Source organism: Staurois parvus, unplaced genomic scaffold (genome assembly GCF_062004578.1).
Source record: "Staurois parvus isolate SC_StPar_1 unplaced genomic scaffold, SC_StPar_1.0 ptg000165l, whole genome shotgun sequence".
NCBI classification, from domain to species: domain Eukaryota; kingdom Metazoa; phylum Chordata; class Amphibia; order Anura; family Ranidae; genus Staurois; species Staurois parvus.
Genome location: NW_028317961.1, coordinates 18,703,743 through 18,722,073, shown reverse-complemented (window position 1 = coordinate 18,722,073; position 18,331 = coordinate 18,703,743). Strand labels below are relative to the sequence as shown.

Sequence of the window (18,331 nt, the reverse complement as noted above, 5' to 3'; positions counted from 1 at the left end):
ATTCTTCCAATCTTTGTTGCATTTCATCTACCCATTCACAAAAGGATAGGGAGAAAAAGATTTCCAGTGTCTAGGTATAATTGATCTGGCAGCCACAGGTTGGTCACCAGACAGTGCGGGTAGTTTTCATTCAATTTAACATTTTTAGATATTTGATGTACATAAGTTGGAGCAGCACTATAAACATCCAAAATTAATGTATGATTGGTTAGATAGATTCAATGATCACAGCCTGTAATTCAAGAGTGCTGTAAAATTTTAACACTGTTGTTTTTCTTTTATTTTTGTTAATCAGGCCCATTATGCTTGCTTCTGTCAATAAAAGAAAAGTTTTTTTGTGTATGTGCCTGTACTATTGTTTTCTAGAGGTTACTTTGTGGATGGCTGGTTTTGCTAGGCACTTTTTGTGTCTTTGATAGCCCTCATGCACACTGGACATTTTTACAGCTGCTGTTTTTGGCTTTTGACATTTTTTTTCTACTGCCAGTAAACCCCTCAGCATGTTATCTTATGTGTCCACGCACACATAGACTGTAATCAATGTTTTTTTGCTGGGACTTTTTTGGCTGGAAAAAAAACCCCAGGACCAATGGATTTCTAGAGGAGTTTTTTAGCTGTAAAAACGCTCTAATGCTGAATAACGCATACATGGAAAAACGTGACAAAACTCAGCTACACGCTAATGCAAAAACGCTAAAAAAAGCTGAAAAACTCACGTTTTTAACATGACTTTGCACAGCTAATGTTACCAGCATTATCAAAACATCCAGTGTGCATGAGGGCTCAAAGGGAAGGTATGGTAGGCTGAAGGCTCTTTACCCATACCGTGAAAATTCCAGGCAAACAGCAAAACACATGGCTGAAATTCATGTATATTGATTGTTCTACTCCCCCCCCCCCCAAAAAAAAAAAAATTATGATTATTGCAAAACATTCTTGTAGGAAAACTGATCTGTATTCCTAGTTTTACATTTACTGTTTCCTTGGTCACTGTTAAGAGGGATAGGTGTTGAATCATTGTGTGTGTGTCTACTGCATGAGTCACCTGTCTGGCTGTGAAGTATGGAAATAGTGCATTAATTACACACTTGCTGTACTGGATTATACTGTAAGCATAATAACTTACTTACTTTAAGTTAGTAAAGAGTAAATTTATACATGCTTCAATTTAATGTAGCGCTGCCCCTGAAGGAGCCGCTTGTATCTTGCCCAGGCTTTCCCTTAGATATTGTCCTACAGCCAAACATATCATTTCCTATAGCCAGGTGCACACAACTTCCACTCAGTACTTCAATGATCAGTCTAGGGGTTATAGTTTTTGTTGTTTTTATTTTGTTTTAGAACTGGGATAGGGAATGGATATAGTGGGATACTCCCAATCAAACTATACACACTTGAGGACAGCTTACTCTAAATAGATCTGTGTAACAAACTATACAAGGGATGGATCAAGGGCCCGCTGTGGAAATGCAGATTTTTAGTGGACAGTTGCTCTTCTGGACACCAGCCAATGTCCCCTCAGACTTACGCCCAGCAGCTGACTATGTAGTGGGTTAAACAGCACAAGTCCCAGCAGCCATGTAGAACAGTCTTGCACTCACAAGACCCTTGATGCAGGTCACCTTCCTCTGTGATACCAGACAGGATCTGTAGACATCCTCCTCAGTCAGCTCTCAGAAGCACCCTGGGTTTCAGCCTGCCCTGGGTTTTGTCCACCTGAGGTCTCCTGGCAGAATGAGCTAGAGAGGCAGCCACCTCCCCTGGCTGGAACTCCCTTCTCAGAGGAAGAGGAAGAAGAACCCAGATCTCATGTGCTCACTGAATACAAATACAAGCAGGGGCGGACTGACCATTTGGAAACTTGGGCACTGCCCGAGGGCCCGGGGTCAGTAGGGAGCCCCATGAGATGCCCCTGGTACCTTTTTCATAGGCTTTTTTGAGTTTGGGCAAAGACACAGGGGCCCCATGATCCCCTATTGCCCCATGAGTTGTCAGTCCACCCCTGAATACAAGTACAAGTGCCCAGCATTCTCAGGGGCACCATTACCTGTAATTGCCTGGAACTGCATCCATATTCATGCTGTTGATCCGCATGGGTCACTCCAGTTCACCCAGAACTTTCCAAGGTCTCCTGGATCCAGAGGAGCCAATCACAGCAGCAGCATTGTGAGCCACACAGGATCTCTCACTAAACAATTGTAGCTTTCTGTTAAGCAGAAAAGCTGTCATGTTCTGTCTATCAGTCTCTTGTTAAGCAGGAGACGACATTATACTAAACTAGACTATCTACATCTTAGCAACCTACCTAGGAGTGTGCTACATTAAGATTTACCCTGCATATACAAAGAATCTCTACCTAACTAAGCACAATATGGAACCAATTGGACTAGATTATGAAAGAAATGGAGAATATTCACTCAAATAGTGGGTGAGATTTGGAAAAACTGGAGCTCTCAGGATCTGGTACAGCTGCCCATCAGCTTCTACCTTCAGCTTGTTCAGTTAAGCTTTGACAATAAAACTAGATTTTGGCGTTGCATCAGTTTAATTAAAAATGAACAAAATTTTGCTTTTCACATAATCGGACATTTAAAATGAATATATTCACACAATTTATTAAATGAAGATTCTCAACTTCATAGTAAAGCAGCCTCAGGATCACCCTTTCTAAATTACATTAAGGATTAACTCCAGCCAAAACATTTTTTTTGTAGTTAATAGATTATGGAAGGATTAAAACTGGTCAGATTTTTATTTCTCTTGCTACTCCTTTACCAATGGTTGGGTGTCACATGGACAGAAAATTAAAGGAAATCTCCCCACCAGGGAGAGACCAAGCACCAAGCTTCCCCAAAAAACATTTTTTTAGTGTTGGAAAATGTTAGAATCTTTGTCAGAAGTTTATTGCTGTTTGTGTCTTTTCCTATAATTTTCATTTAATTCTGTTCATTTCTGTTCAAAATCTTGTTTTAGATAAATTACAATGATAATTAGTAATCCTATGACAACATTTGGTATTTTAACCACTTCAAGTCCGGACACTTTCACCCCCTTCCTGTCCAGGCCAATTTTCAGCTTTCAGCGCTGTCACACTTTGAATGACAAGTGTGCAGTCATGCAACACTGTACCCATATGAATTTTTTAGAATTTTTTCACTGTGACACTGTACTACTTCTGGGGGGTGATGAAGATTTTTTTTTTTTTTTACACTGATTGCTTTTACACCCATAAAGACTGTAAAAACAATCATTTCTCCTTCTCTCTCATTCTTGCAGCCATTGAGAAATACGGTGCAAGCTGTGATTGGTCACAGCTTGTCACATGGTACAAGGCTGTTGTGAAAAGCCTTGTATCATGTGACCTCTGTGATCATTCACAGATTTCACAAGTAGTAAGCAATTATGTCAGGAAGTGTCATGTGCTCACTGGTTGGCCAATCAGTGATCACATGATCGGGACCTCACAGAGAGGTCCAGTACAGCGATCGGTGTTCTGCTGTTTCAAAAGGATACAGTGGGCACCATATCGCGGTGGTGCGCGCTCCCAGGGAGCACGCACAGGCGGGGAGTGGGGAGGACATTTACAGTTGTGTTCAAAATAATAGCAGTCAGACATCTCTAACCTGATCAATCACTGTTTTTGGTAGAAATGATATTTCTACATAGCAATTAATTTACTAGCAGGTATAGTACAGTAATAGAAATCCAACAGACCCAACAGTCAAGACATGCATGCTGCTGATTCTGTGTAATTGAATCGCTAATTGAAAGGGGCATGTTCAAAATAATAGCAGTGTGGAGTTCTATTAGTGAGGTCGTTCATTCTTTGAAAAACAGGTGGCAATTGTTGCCCTTATTTAAGGAAGGAAGGCAGCAAATGTTGTACATGCTGGTTACAGTGCATTTCTCTCTGAAATTCTAAGGAAAATGGGTCGTTCCAGACATTGTTCAGAAGAACAGTGTACCTTGATTAAAAAGTTGATTGGAGAGGGGAAAACATATAAAGAAGTGCAGAAAATGATAGGCTGCTCAGCTAAAATGATCGCAAATGTTTTAAAATGGCAACCAAAACCTGAAAGACGTGGAAGAAAGCGGAAAACTACCATTCGAATGGATAGAAGAATAGCCAAATTGGCAAGGACTCAGCCAACAATCAGCTCCAGGAAGATCAAATAAGGTCTAAAGTTACCTGTGAGTACTGTTACAATTAAAAGACGCCTATGTGAAGCCAAGCTATCTGCAAGAAGCCCCCGCAAAGTCCCACTGTTGAAAAAAAGACATGTGCTGAAGAGGTTACAATTTGCCAAAGAGCACATTGACTGGCCTAAAGAGAAATGGTGCAACATTTTGTGGACTGATGAAAGTAAGATTGTCCTTTTTGGGTGTAGTGGCCAGAGACAGTTTGCCAGACGACCCCCAAACACTGAATTCAAGCCACAGTACACTGTGAAGACAGTGAAGCATGGTTGCACAAGCATCATGATATGGGAATGTTTCTCATACTACGGTGTTGGGCCTATTTATCGCATACCAGGGATCATGGATCAGTTTGAATACATCAGAATACTTGAAGAGGTCATGCTGCCTTATGCTGAAGAGGAAATGCCCTTGAAATGGGTGTTCCAACAAGACAACGACCCCAAACACACGCGTAAACGTGCAACATCTTGGTTCCAGACCAACAAGATTGACGTTATGGAGTGGCCAGCCCAATCCCCGGCTCTTAATCCAATAGAAAACTTGTGGGGTGACATAAAAAATGCAGTTTCTGAGGCAAAACCAAGAAATAGAGAGGAACTGTGGAATATAGTCCAATCATCCTGGGCTGGAATATCTGTTCACAGGTGCCAGAAGTTGGTTGACTCCATGCAACACAGATGTACAGCAGTTCTCAGAAACAGTGCTTATACAACTAAATATTAATTAAGTAATTCAAAGGAAAGCAAAATCTTCAAACATTTTTCAGTTTATATAGTGAATGTTTGAGTTTGTAAAGAAGAATGCAAACACTGCTATTTTTTTGAACAGTCTAATATTCACTTTTCTTCATTTTTTTTTAGAGGAACAACACAAATTTGATATATTTTTCTTCATGTGTTTTTTTTTTTTTTAAAAGAAACTTTGTTGGGTTTTATTGTATACACACATTAACCAACGGTGAAATTATGCAGTAATCATAGCTTGGCAACATGTCGAAGCCGGTGAAAGAATCAAGAATAATAATTGTACATGAAAACAAATTGTCAAAACCCCAAGAGAAACAAAGAGGCATCAGAGAAATTTAGTAAGGAGAAAGTTACTTATAGGAAGGAGACATCGTCTGATGTAACAGGTTACAAGGGCTTAAGAATAGAGTATCAAGGGTTTAGAAAAGTACATGTATATATCTTCATTTGTATGATTAACCTATAGATGCGCAAATGTATGCCATGTTGACCATTTGTCAAATGACCAAGAGGAAGGTCATCGTGTATATGGGTAAGAAGTAGATACAAAATGAGAGCAGAAGGTAGAGATAGAGCAGTGAAGAAAGGAGAACAAGGAGCTGCAAGAACCAGCCCAGAAAAGAGTATACGGACAGAAAAGAAAATAAGGAGAAAAGGAAGGGCAAGGAATTTTGTTACCAAAGATCAGAGATCAGAAGTCAGAGGTCTGAGATCAGAAGACCAAGAGGACAGGCCAGAATATAGAGATTAGGACACTAAGATAATAGGGTGTTAGAATAGTAGGCTACTATGATGATATAATATAATAGGAAGCAACTCAACATTACATGTGAAAATGTGTTATTACAGGGACTCTTCACTAAGGGTCAACAGTGAAGCGAGATTATGAAGGACAGCGAGAATAAGAAAACAGAAGCCAAGGCGTAAAAAGGGCAGATAGTCAAAGTAGGTGAGTAAAGGTTCTTGAAGACTTAGAGAAGGTAATTTAGCAGTCATTTGCCCCCTAAGACAAATAAAACACGTGCATCAGGAATCGCCTAGAGGCTAAGTTAGGGCTAGGTTAGAAGTCCTTGGAAGGGAAGCTGGGTCTCCGAAGTAGGAAATGTTCTTGAAATATATTGACCCCATTTGCGGTTGAACTTTTCCTCTCCTGCTGTAGATGGAGAGATATGGATGCTGAGCCGATCCAAGCGAAGTAAGAAGTTAAGTTCCAATTTGACATCCGAGATAGTTGGCGGGCCGTTAGAAACCCATTTTTTTAGAATAGATCTTCTTGTAGCCATCAAACAAGTGGACAGCCACGGTTTGGCGGCTCTGAGCCTAGCAATGTGCTGGTGTGTAGCAGCAGACACGGAAGCATCCAAGTTGCCGAAAAGAAGCAGCAGTGGGTCTCTAGGTAACGGGAGAGTAGTGATGAAAAGCATGAAGTTCAAAAGTTGTTTCCAAAAGGTAGAGATCGATGGACAATTCCAGAACCTGTGGTGAAGTGTCGGCTTACATAGACCACAGAGCGGACACGTAGAGATCGATGAGTCTGAACGTGAGTACAGACAGGGCATATAAGCGTGATGCATAATTTTAAACTGCTGCTCCCGCCAAAATTCGTTTGTGTTAAATGCACAGGTCATGTTAAAACCTGCGAGTATTTGTTCCGCAGTGAAGGCATTGTCAAAGTCTCGGATCCACGATTTGATGGATGTGGAGGATTCCAGCGGTGTTGCATAATGCATAGACAATTGACTATATATATCAGATATGTTATATTTCTGATTCCTAACAAGGACCTCTATCACTGTCGTGCAGAAACGAGTAAGTTTATTTTGAGCTATGGATTGCACAAAATTCCTGATTTGTAAAATGTACAAAAAATGATGAGAAGGCAACTCAAACGAGCTAAGGATTTGTTGGAACGGAAGGGGAGATCCTGATGCAAAGTCATATAATTGGCTAACAAGTCTAAGTCCCTGGTTGTACCATAAATCGTAAGCTGCATGTGGTTGAGAGACAGAGAAGGAAGGATTGTGATGAATGGGAAGAAAACGAGATATCCAGGGAGAAACTCCTAGTCTACGTCTGACCTCCCTCCACGTGAACAGTGTGTCCCGTATGAGTGGATTATATTTAAGATGCTCCGGGAGTGAGTTAAAGTTGGAGTGTATAAGGGCTGACAGATCGAACGGGCTCACCATGGCTGACTCAAGTTGGTAATTGGAGAACACAGACGCTCGGGAGAGCCAATCTATACACACCCGTAAAATGCAGGATAGATTATAAAGCCTAATATTGGGGAGGCCCAGTCCGCCCTCACATCTAGGGAGAAACAACTTATGTATGGCTATGCGCGGGCGGCGCCCCCTCCATAGGAAACTAGAGATCGCCTTGTTTGACTTGACTATATCCGTATGTTTGAGCAGGAGTGGGATAGTTTGAAGAGGGTATAAAAGCTTCGGAAAAGTCGTCATCTTGAAGAGATGGGCTCTGCCCATGAGTGATAATGGCAGGTCTTTCCACATTTCCAATTCTCCTAAAATTTTTTGGATCACTGGCGAATAATTCAGTGAATAAAGGGACGAGGCTAATTTCCCAATTTTAATACCCAGATAAGTAATATGGTTAGTATTAATTTTAAATAGAGAGTTGTAGGCCCAATCAGGAAGCCGAGCATGATATAGGGGAAGGACCTCACTTTTCGCAAAATTTATACGGAGAGCCGAGCAGCACCGAAATTCTGCGAAAACTGTCTGGATATAAGGTAAATCTAGAGTTGGGTTGGAGGTGAATATTAATATATCGTCAGCAAATAAGGCTATGCGGAGATCTCGTTGACCAATTTGAATACCATGGAGGCGTGATTGAAATAACAGGAAACGGGCTAAAGGTTCTAGTGCAAGATTGAAAAGCAGGGGGGATAATGGACACCCCTGCCTTGTTCCCTTATGGAGTAGAATAGGGTTGGATATTTTTCCCGCTGCTACTATCTGAGCCATAGGGGCGACATACATAGCCTGAATCAATTGTGTAAATGGACCGGAAAAGCCAAATTTAGCAAGAACTAGTTTGAGCCATTGAAAACTGACATTATCAAAGGCTTTTTCAGCGTCAAGAGAGACAATTGCTAGATCCTGTAGTGGGTTGATTTTAGCCTGATGCAAAACTGAAAGCACTTTGCGGATATTTGACGTGGCCGATCGTCCCTTTATAAAACCCGCTTGAGAGGGGTGAATAAGCGAGGGTAAAATAATGGCCAAGCGGTTAGCTATATTTTTAGAAAGGATCTTTGCATCTAGATTAAGGAGGGAAATGGGACGATAAGATCCAGGATCCGAAGGGTCTTTGCCTTTTTTTGCTATTAATTTAATATGGGCTTGTGAAGCCGATGGGAGATAAAGCCCACTCTCCAGGATGGACTGATAAACCAGCTGTAGAGTAGGAGAGAGGGTTTTGTCCATAAGTTTAAAGAATTCAGAGGTGTACCCATCCGGACCTGGAGCTTTACCATTGGCTAAAGATCTAATAGCTAGACAGATATCCGCTTGTGATATAGGGGCATTTAGAGATTGCAGCGCTATTGGATCTATTTGAGGTAGACTTACTCTGTCCATAAAGGATTGTGCTTGTTCCTGGTCAATAGGATCCGGCCCATATAGCTTTGCATAAAAGCTTTCCAAAATAGATATGATCTCTTCCGGAGATTGTTTAAGTGCTCCCTGAGAGTCTTTAAGAGAGGTGAATTGTGTGGGGGTGAAAGGCTTCCTACATAGGCGCGCCAATAATTTGCCTGGTTTATTACCAAACCTATGATATTGTAAGTCAAGATGTGAATGGTATAATGTTTCCTGCGCTGCCGCCCATGTGTCAAACTGGTTTTTAGCATCCACCCAAGCTTTCCTGTTTTCCTGCGTATTGGACTCTGCCATATCACTTTGTGTCTGTCTAAGAAGGTTACTAGCCTCAGTAAAGTTATGCAGAATTCTTTTTTTATAAGCGGACGTAAAGGCAATGATTGTACCATGTAATACCGCCTTCCCCGCATCCCAAAACAAATTTGGGTTGGAAACGTGGGCCGCATTAGTAATTTGGAAGTCTGACCATGTGTCTTTTAATTGCTGGGAGAGTTCCGGATTATTCGCCAGAAACGAAGGAAAGCGCCATATCCTAGGATGTGGCGTAGGGTCTAGAAAATTTATAGTAACAGAAATCGGTGAGTGATCCGATATGGCTATGTCATGTATAGTCGAAGATACCACATGATGCAGTAGTACGGGGTTACAGAAAATGTAATCGATTCTAGATAAAGAATGATGAACAGGGGAATAGAAAGTGTAGTCTTTGCCGTCCAGATGTGCTAAGCGCCATATATCTGTAATTTGCATTGCTTCAACGAAGCTACATAGTAAAGAGGTGTTGGACGGGAAATCTGAGAGGAGCGAAGGCCACGTTCAACACTCTGTGATTTATCCTCCTGCTCTTGCATAACGGAGTTAAAGTCCCCTCCCATGACGAGAGGCTTGTGAATATAGGCCGCCAGCCGCGTCGAGAGGGCTTGGAAAACCTGTCTTGTCGGGGAGTTGGGTGCGTAAAAGTTGGAGAGAACCAGCTCCTGGGATCCAAGTTTAATATGTACTGCTATAAAACGACCCTCAGTGTCAGCGTCCATGGAAATTAATTCAGGATTAAGCCGTTTGTGTATAAGAATAAGTACCCCTGCTTTATTGTTTAAGGAGGAGGAGCCAAAGATCTGGCCTACCCAGAGTTTACGCATACGGGCAAAATCCGATTGGGTAAGATGGGTTTCTTGGAGCAAAGCTATATCCGCGCGTAAACGTCACAAGTGTCTTAGTATCGCCATGCGTTTGTGAGGAGATCTGAGGCCCGTAACATTCCATGAAAATATACGTGTCATTTTAACTGTTGTAATATATATAGTGAAAGGATAAGAATCTTACCAATTAGAGATGGAGGAACGGATGGTGCTGCTATGTAGGGCAAATGGAGGTGGTTGGAATCTGGTCTCAGAGGACAAAGGAGTTCTCCCAAGAAGTAGAGATAAGAAAGAAGAGAAGAGAAGACAGAGAGGGAGGCAAGGGCCCTATTTGAGCCCAACAAAAAATCAAAACATACAATATACCAGAGCAGTAAACAGGACTTCACGTCATTCCGCATGCTGTTTCCACCAATACCAGTGTAACCGGGAATGGCAGGGGAGGGACCTGCCCCAGGGACCATTGCCGATTTGTTGAGGCGAGGAAGGGCGCCCCGCAAACTTATTCCCAACAACGGCTCCAGCATCCCGCCATCCACAGCAACGCTGAAATATGGAATCAGGCACATGTAGGAGTAAGGAAGTAGTGAAATCAGGCATGTAGGTAAATTAAACAGTAACAAAGAAACAGGTGATTACGAGGAAACACCTCAACATCAGAAATTACAAAAAATAAACTCGTGCTGAACAATCAATAGACTCATACATTGGAGTGTGATAATATATCAGTAAATAGCAAGAGGAATCTTTCCAAGATGAAAATGAAAAGAAAAAACAAAAAAAAATTGAAAAAACACATCCAATTGAGCCAAACGGATCAGGAGTAAGGCTGGGAGAAGTTGTGAAGAGACCGATGGTTCCTCAGACCTTCAGGTCGGGCGAGATTTGGAGGACGCTAGATTAGTGCGTTGACGTTTGGGGGGGTCTTTGCGAGGACTGCGTTGGTCTCTGGGACCACTATTCCTACCCGCGGGATACCCGTCCCTTAAGTGGTCTTGCAAATATTGGTGGGCTTCTTCAGGAAGAACAAAAGATTTTGAATCCCCCGATGGTGCAGTAAAACGTAACGTGGCCGGATATGCTAGTGTGAACTTTATTCCTTTCTGGTATCTTTACTCTTGTAGCACAGACTTGCTGGAATGCTTTCCGTTTACGTGATACTTCCTGTGAGTAATCCGCAAATAATAGCAATTTGTGACCCTCAATTTGCAGAGAACGGGAGTTACGGAAAGAGGTGAGGATCGCTACGCGGTCTGCATAATTAAGATAGCGGACAATCACAGAGCGTGGCGCACGACGCTCGTTAGATGGGGGGCCCAGGCGATGAGCTCTCTCCACCTGGCAAGAAGAAGATAGGCCCAAAGCTGCAGGGATCCGCACTGAGCAGAGATCAGGGAGAGAACCTGTATTAAAAGATTCTGGAAGACCCACAATGCGTAAGTTATTCCTACGTGATCGATTTTCCAGATCGTCGATTTTATCCAGTATACTTTGCTGTACACGATTGGATTGTGAAGTGACCGCTTGCATTGAATGAACTTCATCTTCTAAATCCGATATGCGCTGCTCAGCCTCAGATAAGCGTTTAGAATGATCGCCTAAATCTTTCCTTAGCTGTTCAATGCCCATTGTGACCGCTCTATCTACAGCCTGTGTTATGTTTGGGAGCAGGATAGAGGACACTGCCTGAGCTATTTTAACATACTGCTCAGCAGTGTTATCAATGGCAGAAGTGAGTGGGCAGGCAGTGTGGATGGTGAGGAGAGGTTCTGTCATACCTGCTCCCTCGTTGTTATCCCGCTCTGTGCCTGTGTCCATGCTGTGACAGGCATCGTCGGCCATTTTGGCTGCAGAGGGGGGAGAGCCGCATCCCTCCGCCCTGGCCGCCGACTGGCCGGACTGCGCCGGCAGAAGGTACCGCTCCATGCTGGGGCCACTGCAGGAAGGTAAGGGGCACCCCAGGACTGTATAGCGGGGGGTCCCCGAGGCAGTAAGCAGGCTTTATAGAGCCGGGATCCCGGGAGCCGCGGGTCCCGCGAATTACAGCATCCGGCGCCGGAACCGGAAGTTTTCTTCATGTTTTGATTTGGAATAGAATGTGTAGTGTTCCCAATGCATTTGTGTGTATGGAAATAAAAGCTATTAGAAGGATTTTGAGATTTATTCACTTTTTTCAACACACTGCTATTATTTTGAACACAACTGTATATACCTTAGATTGTACACTCCTTGAGGGTTAGGGACTGATGTGAATGTACACATATATATGTAAAGCGCTACATAAATTGGCAGCACTATATAAGTATCTATAATAAATAAATAGATGGCCACCCGCTCCTGCAATGCTCCATTACAGCTGTTTATATACATGGGTCGAATGGGAAATGGTTAAAACTGATGCTGAAGTGCATTCTGTTTATTCTTTCCAGGTCTGTAGTATTTAGTCATTATCTATTTACAATATGTTTTCATTTTTTTTAATATAGTAGTTCTGTATATATAAACGTGTGTTAAGTAGTGTTAAATCATGATGATAATTGTTTTAGCAAGCTGCAGAAAGCATACACTGCACTGGAATGATATTGATAAGAATTATCTTATAGTGTAGGTATTACGGAACATTTCATGACAACGTGCACTTTGAAGCAGTAAAAAGCACTTTTACCATAGTGGCAGATGTAACATCAAAAAGCTCTAGCTAGTTTTAAAAGGCTTTACACCTACTGCACCAATCAATAAAGCATTAAAGTTAATTATACTTTTTTCCTTTTGAGTATCTACTTTCCACAATGGTATTCTCATATTTAGGACAATGTTAATCACCCCATTATAAAATAGTGGCTTGTTTATCATGTCTTTTTGTGCTTTTTCATGGATGTCAATAAAATATATTCCATAAGAGTTAATTAGTAATCCTCTACTAGATGATAGTCATAAGGCATGTAGTACATTTTTTTTGTTACAAATGTCTTTTAATCAATATCATTACTTTAGCTTGCAATCACTTAAACTGGCTTTCAGAAATGGATATTTTTTTACATTCTTTATTCTTCAGTAAACATACTTTACAGTCATTAGCAAGACACAGAACTGTACAACTGAATACATTACATGGATATCCGATGCAAAATGTTTCAAGTGACAAGATAAAGAGGCTATTCTGGTTATTCTTGTAAAGATCAGTGGAAGAAAGGAAATTCTGTATATGAAAATTTGCATATGAGTCATTCCAAGGCATTTGTAACTTGTTATCTCACAGACTGTATATCTCTGTTTTTCATCTACTGTGTAAAGAGGGATTAAGGTAGGGAAAAGGGATAAGAAAGTCATGAGGAGGTCTAGTTTGGCAGGGTGTTAAAGTAGTTGTAAAGCCTGAAGATTTTTTACCTTCATGCATTCTATGGAGGTTGGGTCTAATGACACAAACTTGCCTGATTGGCTGTTAACATGGCACAGAGGAGGATGGAAGGAATACATACAAGGCATACCAAACCAGAGTTAATGGCGAATATAACATAGCAAGAGTCCTGCTTGCTTGGTGCCCACTAATGATTCCAGCCTGTATGTGAAGTGTCCCAGACTGGTAGTTCTTAGGTGGTGGAAACCCCATATTTTGGAAAAGTTTAAAAACAGTACATATGATATGTTGATGTAACAGTGCTTTTAATCATTGTTCAGAGCCACATGCAAGTTTCAATTTCAAAGGATACGTTCACCTTTTGGAGCATGTTACACATTACACAGATATTTAGGGTGTAACGTTTAACATGCTCCAGCACATGTTCTCCTCAACCACTCCCTTCTTGGGAGTTCCTCTACTCGCACCCACTCTCACATTTTAATAATCCAGGTCATTCATTCACAGGAATCTGTGCATGAGAGATCTTCCAGTATGGTAGATGGCCTGTAGTTCCTGATGAACTGCATGGGTGCTGATGAGCATGTTTGTGGTTCATTCACAAGCCCTGAAGCTTTCAGAAAAACAGCACATACAGAGGTATGCATAGAAGTCTGTATTACTTGTCTGCAGGAGCATGACATTGCACCTGTGATCCACTGATCATGGGTGCAATGCTTTGCAGGCTTCTGCAGGAAAAATCAATAAATGCACATTTTGATTCTGAAAAATATGTTAATTTATTTTATTTGTTCCAAAAGGTGAACTTAGCCTTTAAAAACAGCCTTAGCCATATAATTTGCTCTAGAATAGGAAAGGTTAGAAACATCAGGCTTTTTTTTTTGCTGTCTCACTATTGTGGACATTTTTCCAAACCCCTTGCTCTCTATAACCAAGATCAGAAGTGAAATGAAATCTCCCCAACAAGGTTACAGACAACAATAAAACACATTGGGGTTGATTTGCTAAATGCAAATAGACTGTTCCCTTTGCAAGGGAAGTTGCATTTTGCATGGGAATTTTCTCCAGAACTCGAGAGGTGAAGCTCTGTAAAGTGCAATTTTACAACACCAAGTAAACTCTGAGGGAAAATCTTATGCAAAGTGCAACTTTCTTTGTAAAGTGATAAGCCGATTTAGACTTTAATAAATCAACCTCATTGTTTATTGGAGTCAAGAAACATAAAGAATTTTGTAATACAAAAGCTCTATCATGGTTGCATTTAGTACACGACCAATAGGTAAATGCAACTTTCTAGAGATTAAGATTAGGATTATGGGTGAGGGTTAGGTGTTAAGGGTTTGGATTTAGGAGTTATGTTTTAGGATTAAGGTTAAGTGCTAAGGAATAATTTTAAGTTGTAGGGTTATTGTTAAAGTTAGGGTAAAGTCCTGAAAACAGAAAGCTGCGGTGATGCCTGCATGTGATTCTGAACTTCCATGAATGAAAAGGGTGGCCATGAAGAGTAAGAATGAAAAGGAAAGAACTGCTGAACATCCTCCACCAGGGAAGGAGTTGGCTCTATCTGACTTGTTGTAGGTTCTAATGGACATTGTGAGAAGCTCACAGTGTGCCAGTGAAACCAGAGTAATCAATTTCAGTACAAGAAAAGATCCTGCACAACTGAAATCTGCATTCATCCCTATAGGATACAATTCCAAAATATAATATACAGTGTATATATATATATATATATACATATATACACAGTATATACGTATTGGAAGGTGCTGAAAGCTTGAATCTACAATATATTACCTTTGGTTATCCAAACATCCTTCATTAATTGATGGCTGTCACAGTACAATACTCTACTTCTGCTAAATATAAAACAACCCTCTAAATACATCTATAAAAGTTGATTAAACAAAACAAATTTCATTTAAGCAACCCAATACATGAAATTAACATGTTTCAACACCTCCCCAATCTCTGTTGCAGACCTAAAACGTAGAGTACAAATAAAGACAAGTGTTTTTTTTTGTTTTAGATAGAATTCCCTTGTTAGGAAGAATCACTCTGTCTATTTGTCCTGTTTACCATTATCATTGAAAATGAAAGTAAATAAAATCCCCCATTTTTTGTTGTCTCCAGAAAAGTAATAGGGACACTAGTTCTGGTGACCTAGGGGTTCCCATGGGATTCCCTTAATTTGCAGGGATTTCCTCCCACTTCCTGTTTTGGCTATGGGACAGGAAGTAAAGGGAAATCTCCCCAATGGGACACAGATGACAAAAACAAAACCGACAGGGGTTTTGACCCTCCCTTACTCTATCCAAAATAAAATGAAATAAAAAATGCCTACAGTTCTAATTTAAGATAACCCTAACTTTCACTTCCAGTGTATTGCAACTTAATGTACTAGCCCTACCTATTTAAAACTTGCCTACCAGTTCTAAAAGAATTCCTGTAGCTGAAACAACATTTAAATACAGTATGTGAAACTAGAGTATACATTTTTACATTTTTCAACAGAATGTTATCTATATGACTATAATCCAATAATGTAATTTTGGTCATGGTTATGTGATTGTACATTAGCCAGTGTTGGACAACCTTCACTGAATTAACTGACTTTGCCATTAAAGTATAATCATGTATTGCTGAAAAATAAAGTGTTGAAAAAATGAACTTTGTTCATATTTTCTTTTTTTCTTTGCAGATGGAAACAAGAAAGCGTCTTGCAAAAATTGTCCTAGTATTTGTTGGCTGCTTTGCTCTTTGCTGGTTCCCAAACCATGTGTTATATATGTATCGCTCCTTTAACTATAATGAAATTGATCCTTCTTTGGCCCATATGATTATCACCTTAGTAGCACGTGTCTTGAGTTTTTCTAATTCTTGTGTCAACCCTTTTGCGCTCTACCTGCTGAGCGAAAGCTTTAGGAGACATTTTAACAGTCAACTTTGTTGCCGGAGAAAGAGACGTCGGGAGAGATCAACTAGTTATCTACTCAATTCATCAGCTGTTCGAATGACCTCTATAAAGAGCAATGTTAAGAATACAGTAACTAGTACTACACTCCTCAATGGTCAAAGTCGTCAGGAGGTATCCTTGTGATCATTTTCGCAAATAAGATAATCTTGACTACAATTAAGTGAAAATTAAAATTGTTACAATGGAACTGGGTTGTAAAATGAAAATGTGTGCAGCTTCTTATGTTTGTGAAGAAATTAGGATGGATCATCAGAAAATTTTCATTCTAATATGTCCATACTTATTTCATGTAAAATGCCCATTTTGAAAGTAATCTACAATATTCTTAAAAAAGCAAATAACTTGTTACTTGGCTTTTAAAGACTGATGTGTGTACTGTATACATTCCATTTTGTATCCATGAAATAATAATGCAAGCTGTATAAAATTGTATTCATTATGGTAAAATATTAATAAAAAAAACAAACATGAGTTAAATCCATTGTACAATATAAATTAAGTTCAATTATGTGTAGTGCTTAATAAATTTTAAAAATGATCAAAGTGTTTATCATCAGCTAATGATATTTCTGACAAAATGAATGTGGAATATTCAATGTTACCTCATGCAAGTGTGAGTCAGTAAATTGTCCTGTGAATTATAGTACACTGATTACACAGTTTGAATTATGCACATTCATGATTGCATAGGAACATTTGTGGACACAAGCGATAATGTACCAGGATCTGAAGTTATGCAGTTTAAGTAATCTACTTAATTCAGAGAAACTTAGAAAATGAGCATCTGTTTTTATTGAAAATACTGTATTACAACAAAACTGTCAGGAAAGCAAGGGTGAATTAGAAAAATGTTAACAACACATACATTAACCACTTGCCCTCCAGATGATTTACCTCCCTTAATGACCAGGCCTCTTTTTGCTATTCGGCTCTGCACTAATTCAATTGATAATTACACGGTCATGCAAATACGTACCCAAACGAAATGTACAGTTGCAAGATGCAAATGTATGTGAACCCCTTGGGATTTCGTGGAGTTTTGCATGAATTGGGCATAAAATGTGCTCTGAACGTCATCTAAGTCACAACAATAGAAGAACACAGTCTGCTGAACATAATACTACACAAACATTAGATGTTGCCATGGTTTAATTGCACATAACATGTAAACATTCACAGTGCAGGGAGGAAAAAGTATGTGAGGCCCTAGCTTAATGACTTATCCCAGAGCTAATTGGAGCCAGGAGTGAGCCAACCTTGACTCCAATCAGTGTGATGGTATTAGATGTGTTGCTGACAGCTGTCCTGCCCTTAAAAAACATACACCTATTTTGAGTTTACTGGTTTCAAGAAGCACTATCTGATGTGAACCATGCCTCGCAGAAAAGAGCACTCAGAAGACCTACGATCAAGAATTGTTGACTTGCATGAAGCTGGAAAGGGTTACAAAAGTATCTCCGAAAGCCTTGATGTTCATGTGTCCACGGTAAGACAGACTGTCTACAAATGGAGAAAGTTTAGCACTGTTGCTACTCTCCCTAGGCGTGGTCGTCCTGTAAAAATGACTGCAAGAGCACAGCGCAGAATGCTGCATGAGGTAAAGAAGAATCCCAGAATGTCAGCTAAAGACCTACAGAAATCTCTGGCACATGCTAACATTTTTGTTGACACATCTACAATAAGGAAACATTAAACAAGAATGGAGTACATGGCAGGACACCACGGAGGAAGCCATTGCTGTCCAAAAATAATATTGCAGCACGTTTGAAGTTTGCAAAAGAGCACCTGGATGTTCCACAGCACTACTGGCAAAATATACTGTGGACAGATGAAACCAAGATTGAGTTGTTTGGGAAGAACACACAACACTATGTGTGGAGAAAAAAAGGCACAGCACACCAACATCAAAACCTCATCCCCACTGTAAAACATGGCGGAGGGAGCATCATGGTTTGGGGCTGCTTTGCTGCCTCAGGGCCTGGACGGATTGTTGTCATTGATGGGAAAATGAATTCCAGAGTTTATCAAGACATTTTGCAGGAAAATGTACGACCATCTGTCCGCCAACTGAAGCTCCGCAGAGGATGGGTGATGCAACAGGACAATGACCCAAAGCATACAAGTAATTCAACAAAACAATGGCTGCAACAGCACAGAATACGCCTTCTGGAGTGGCCCAGTCAGAGTCCTGACCTCAACCCGATTGAAATGCTGTGGCATGACCTTAAGAGAACGATTCACACCAGACATCCCAAGAATATTGCTACACTGAAACAGTTTTGTGAAGA

General features: G+C 40.5%; 1 protein-coding gene across 1 annotated transcript in view; it reads left to right on the top strand.

Annotated features, from left to right (window-relative positions):
* Positions 1-16,586, top strand: part of NMBR (neuromedin B receptor) — a 356,579-nt gene extending 339,993 nt beyond the window's left edge. The window contains exon 3 of the mRNA XM_089676276.1: positions 15,768-16,586. Coding sequence (XP_089532402.1) covers positions 15,768-16,166 — 399 coding nt within the window. The 3' untranslated portion in view covers positions 16,167-16,586. The remainder of the gene's footprint in view (positions 1-15,767) is intronic.
* Positions 16,587-18,331: the final 1,745 nt, after the last annotated feature.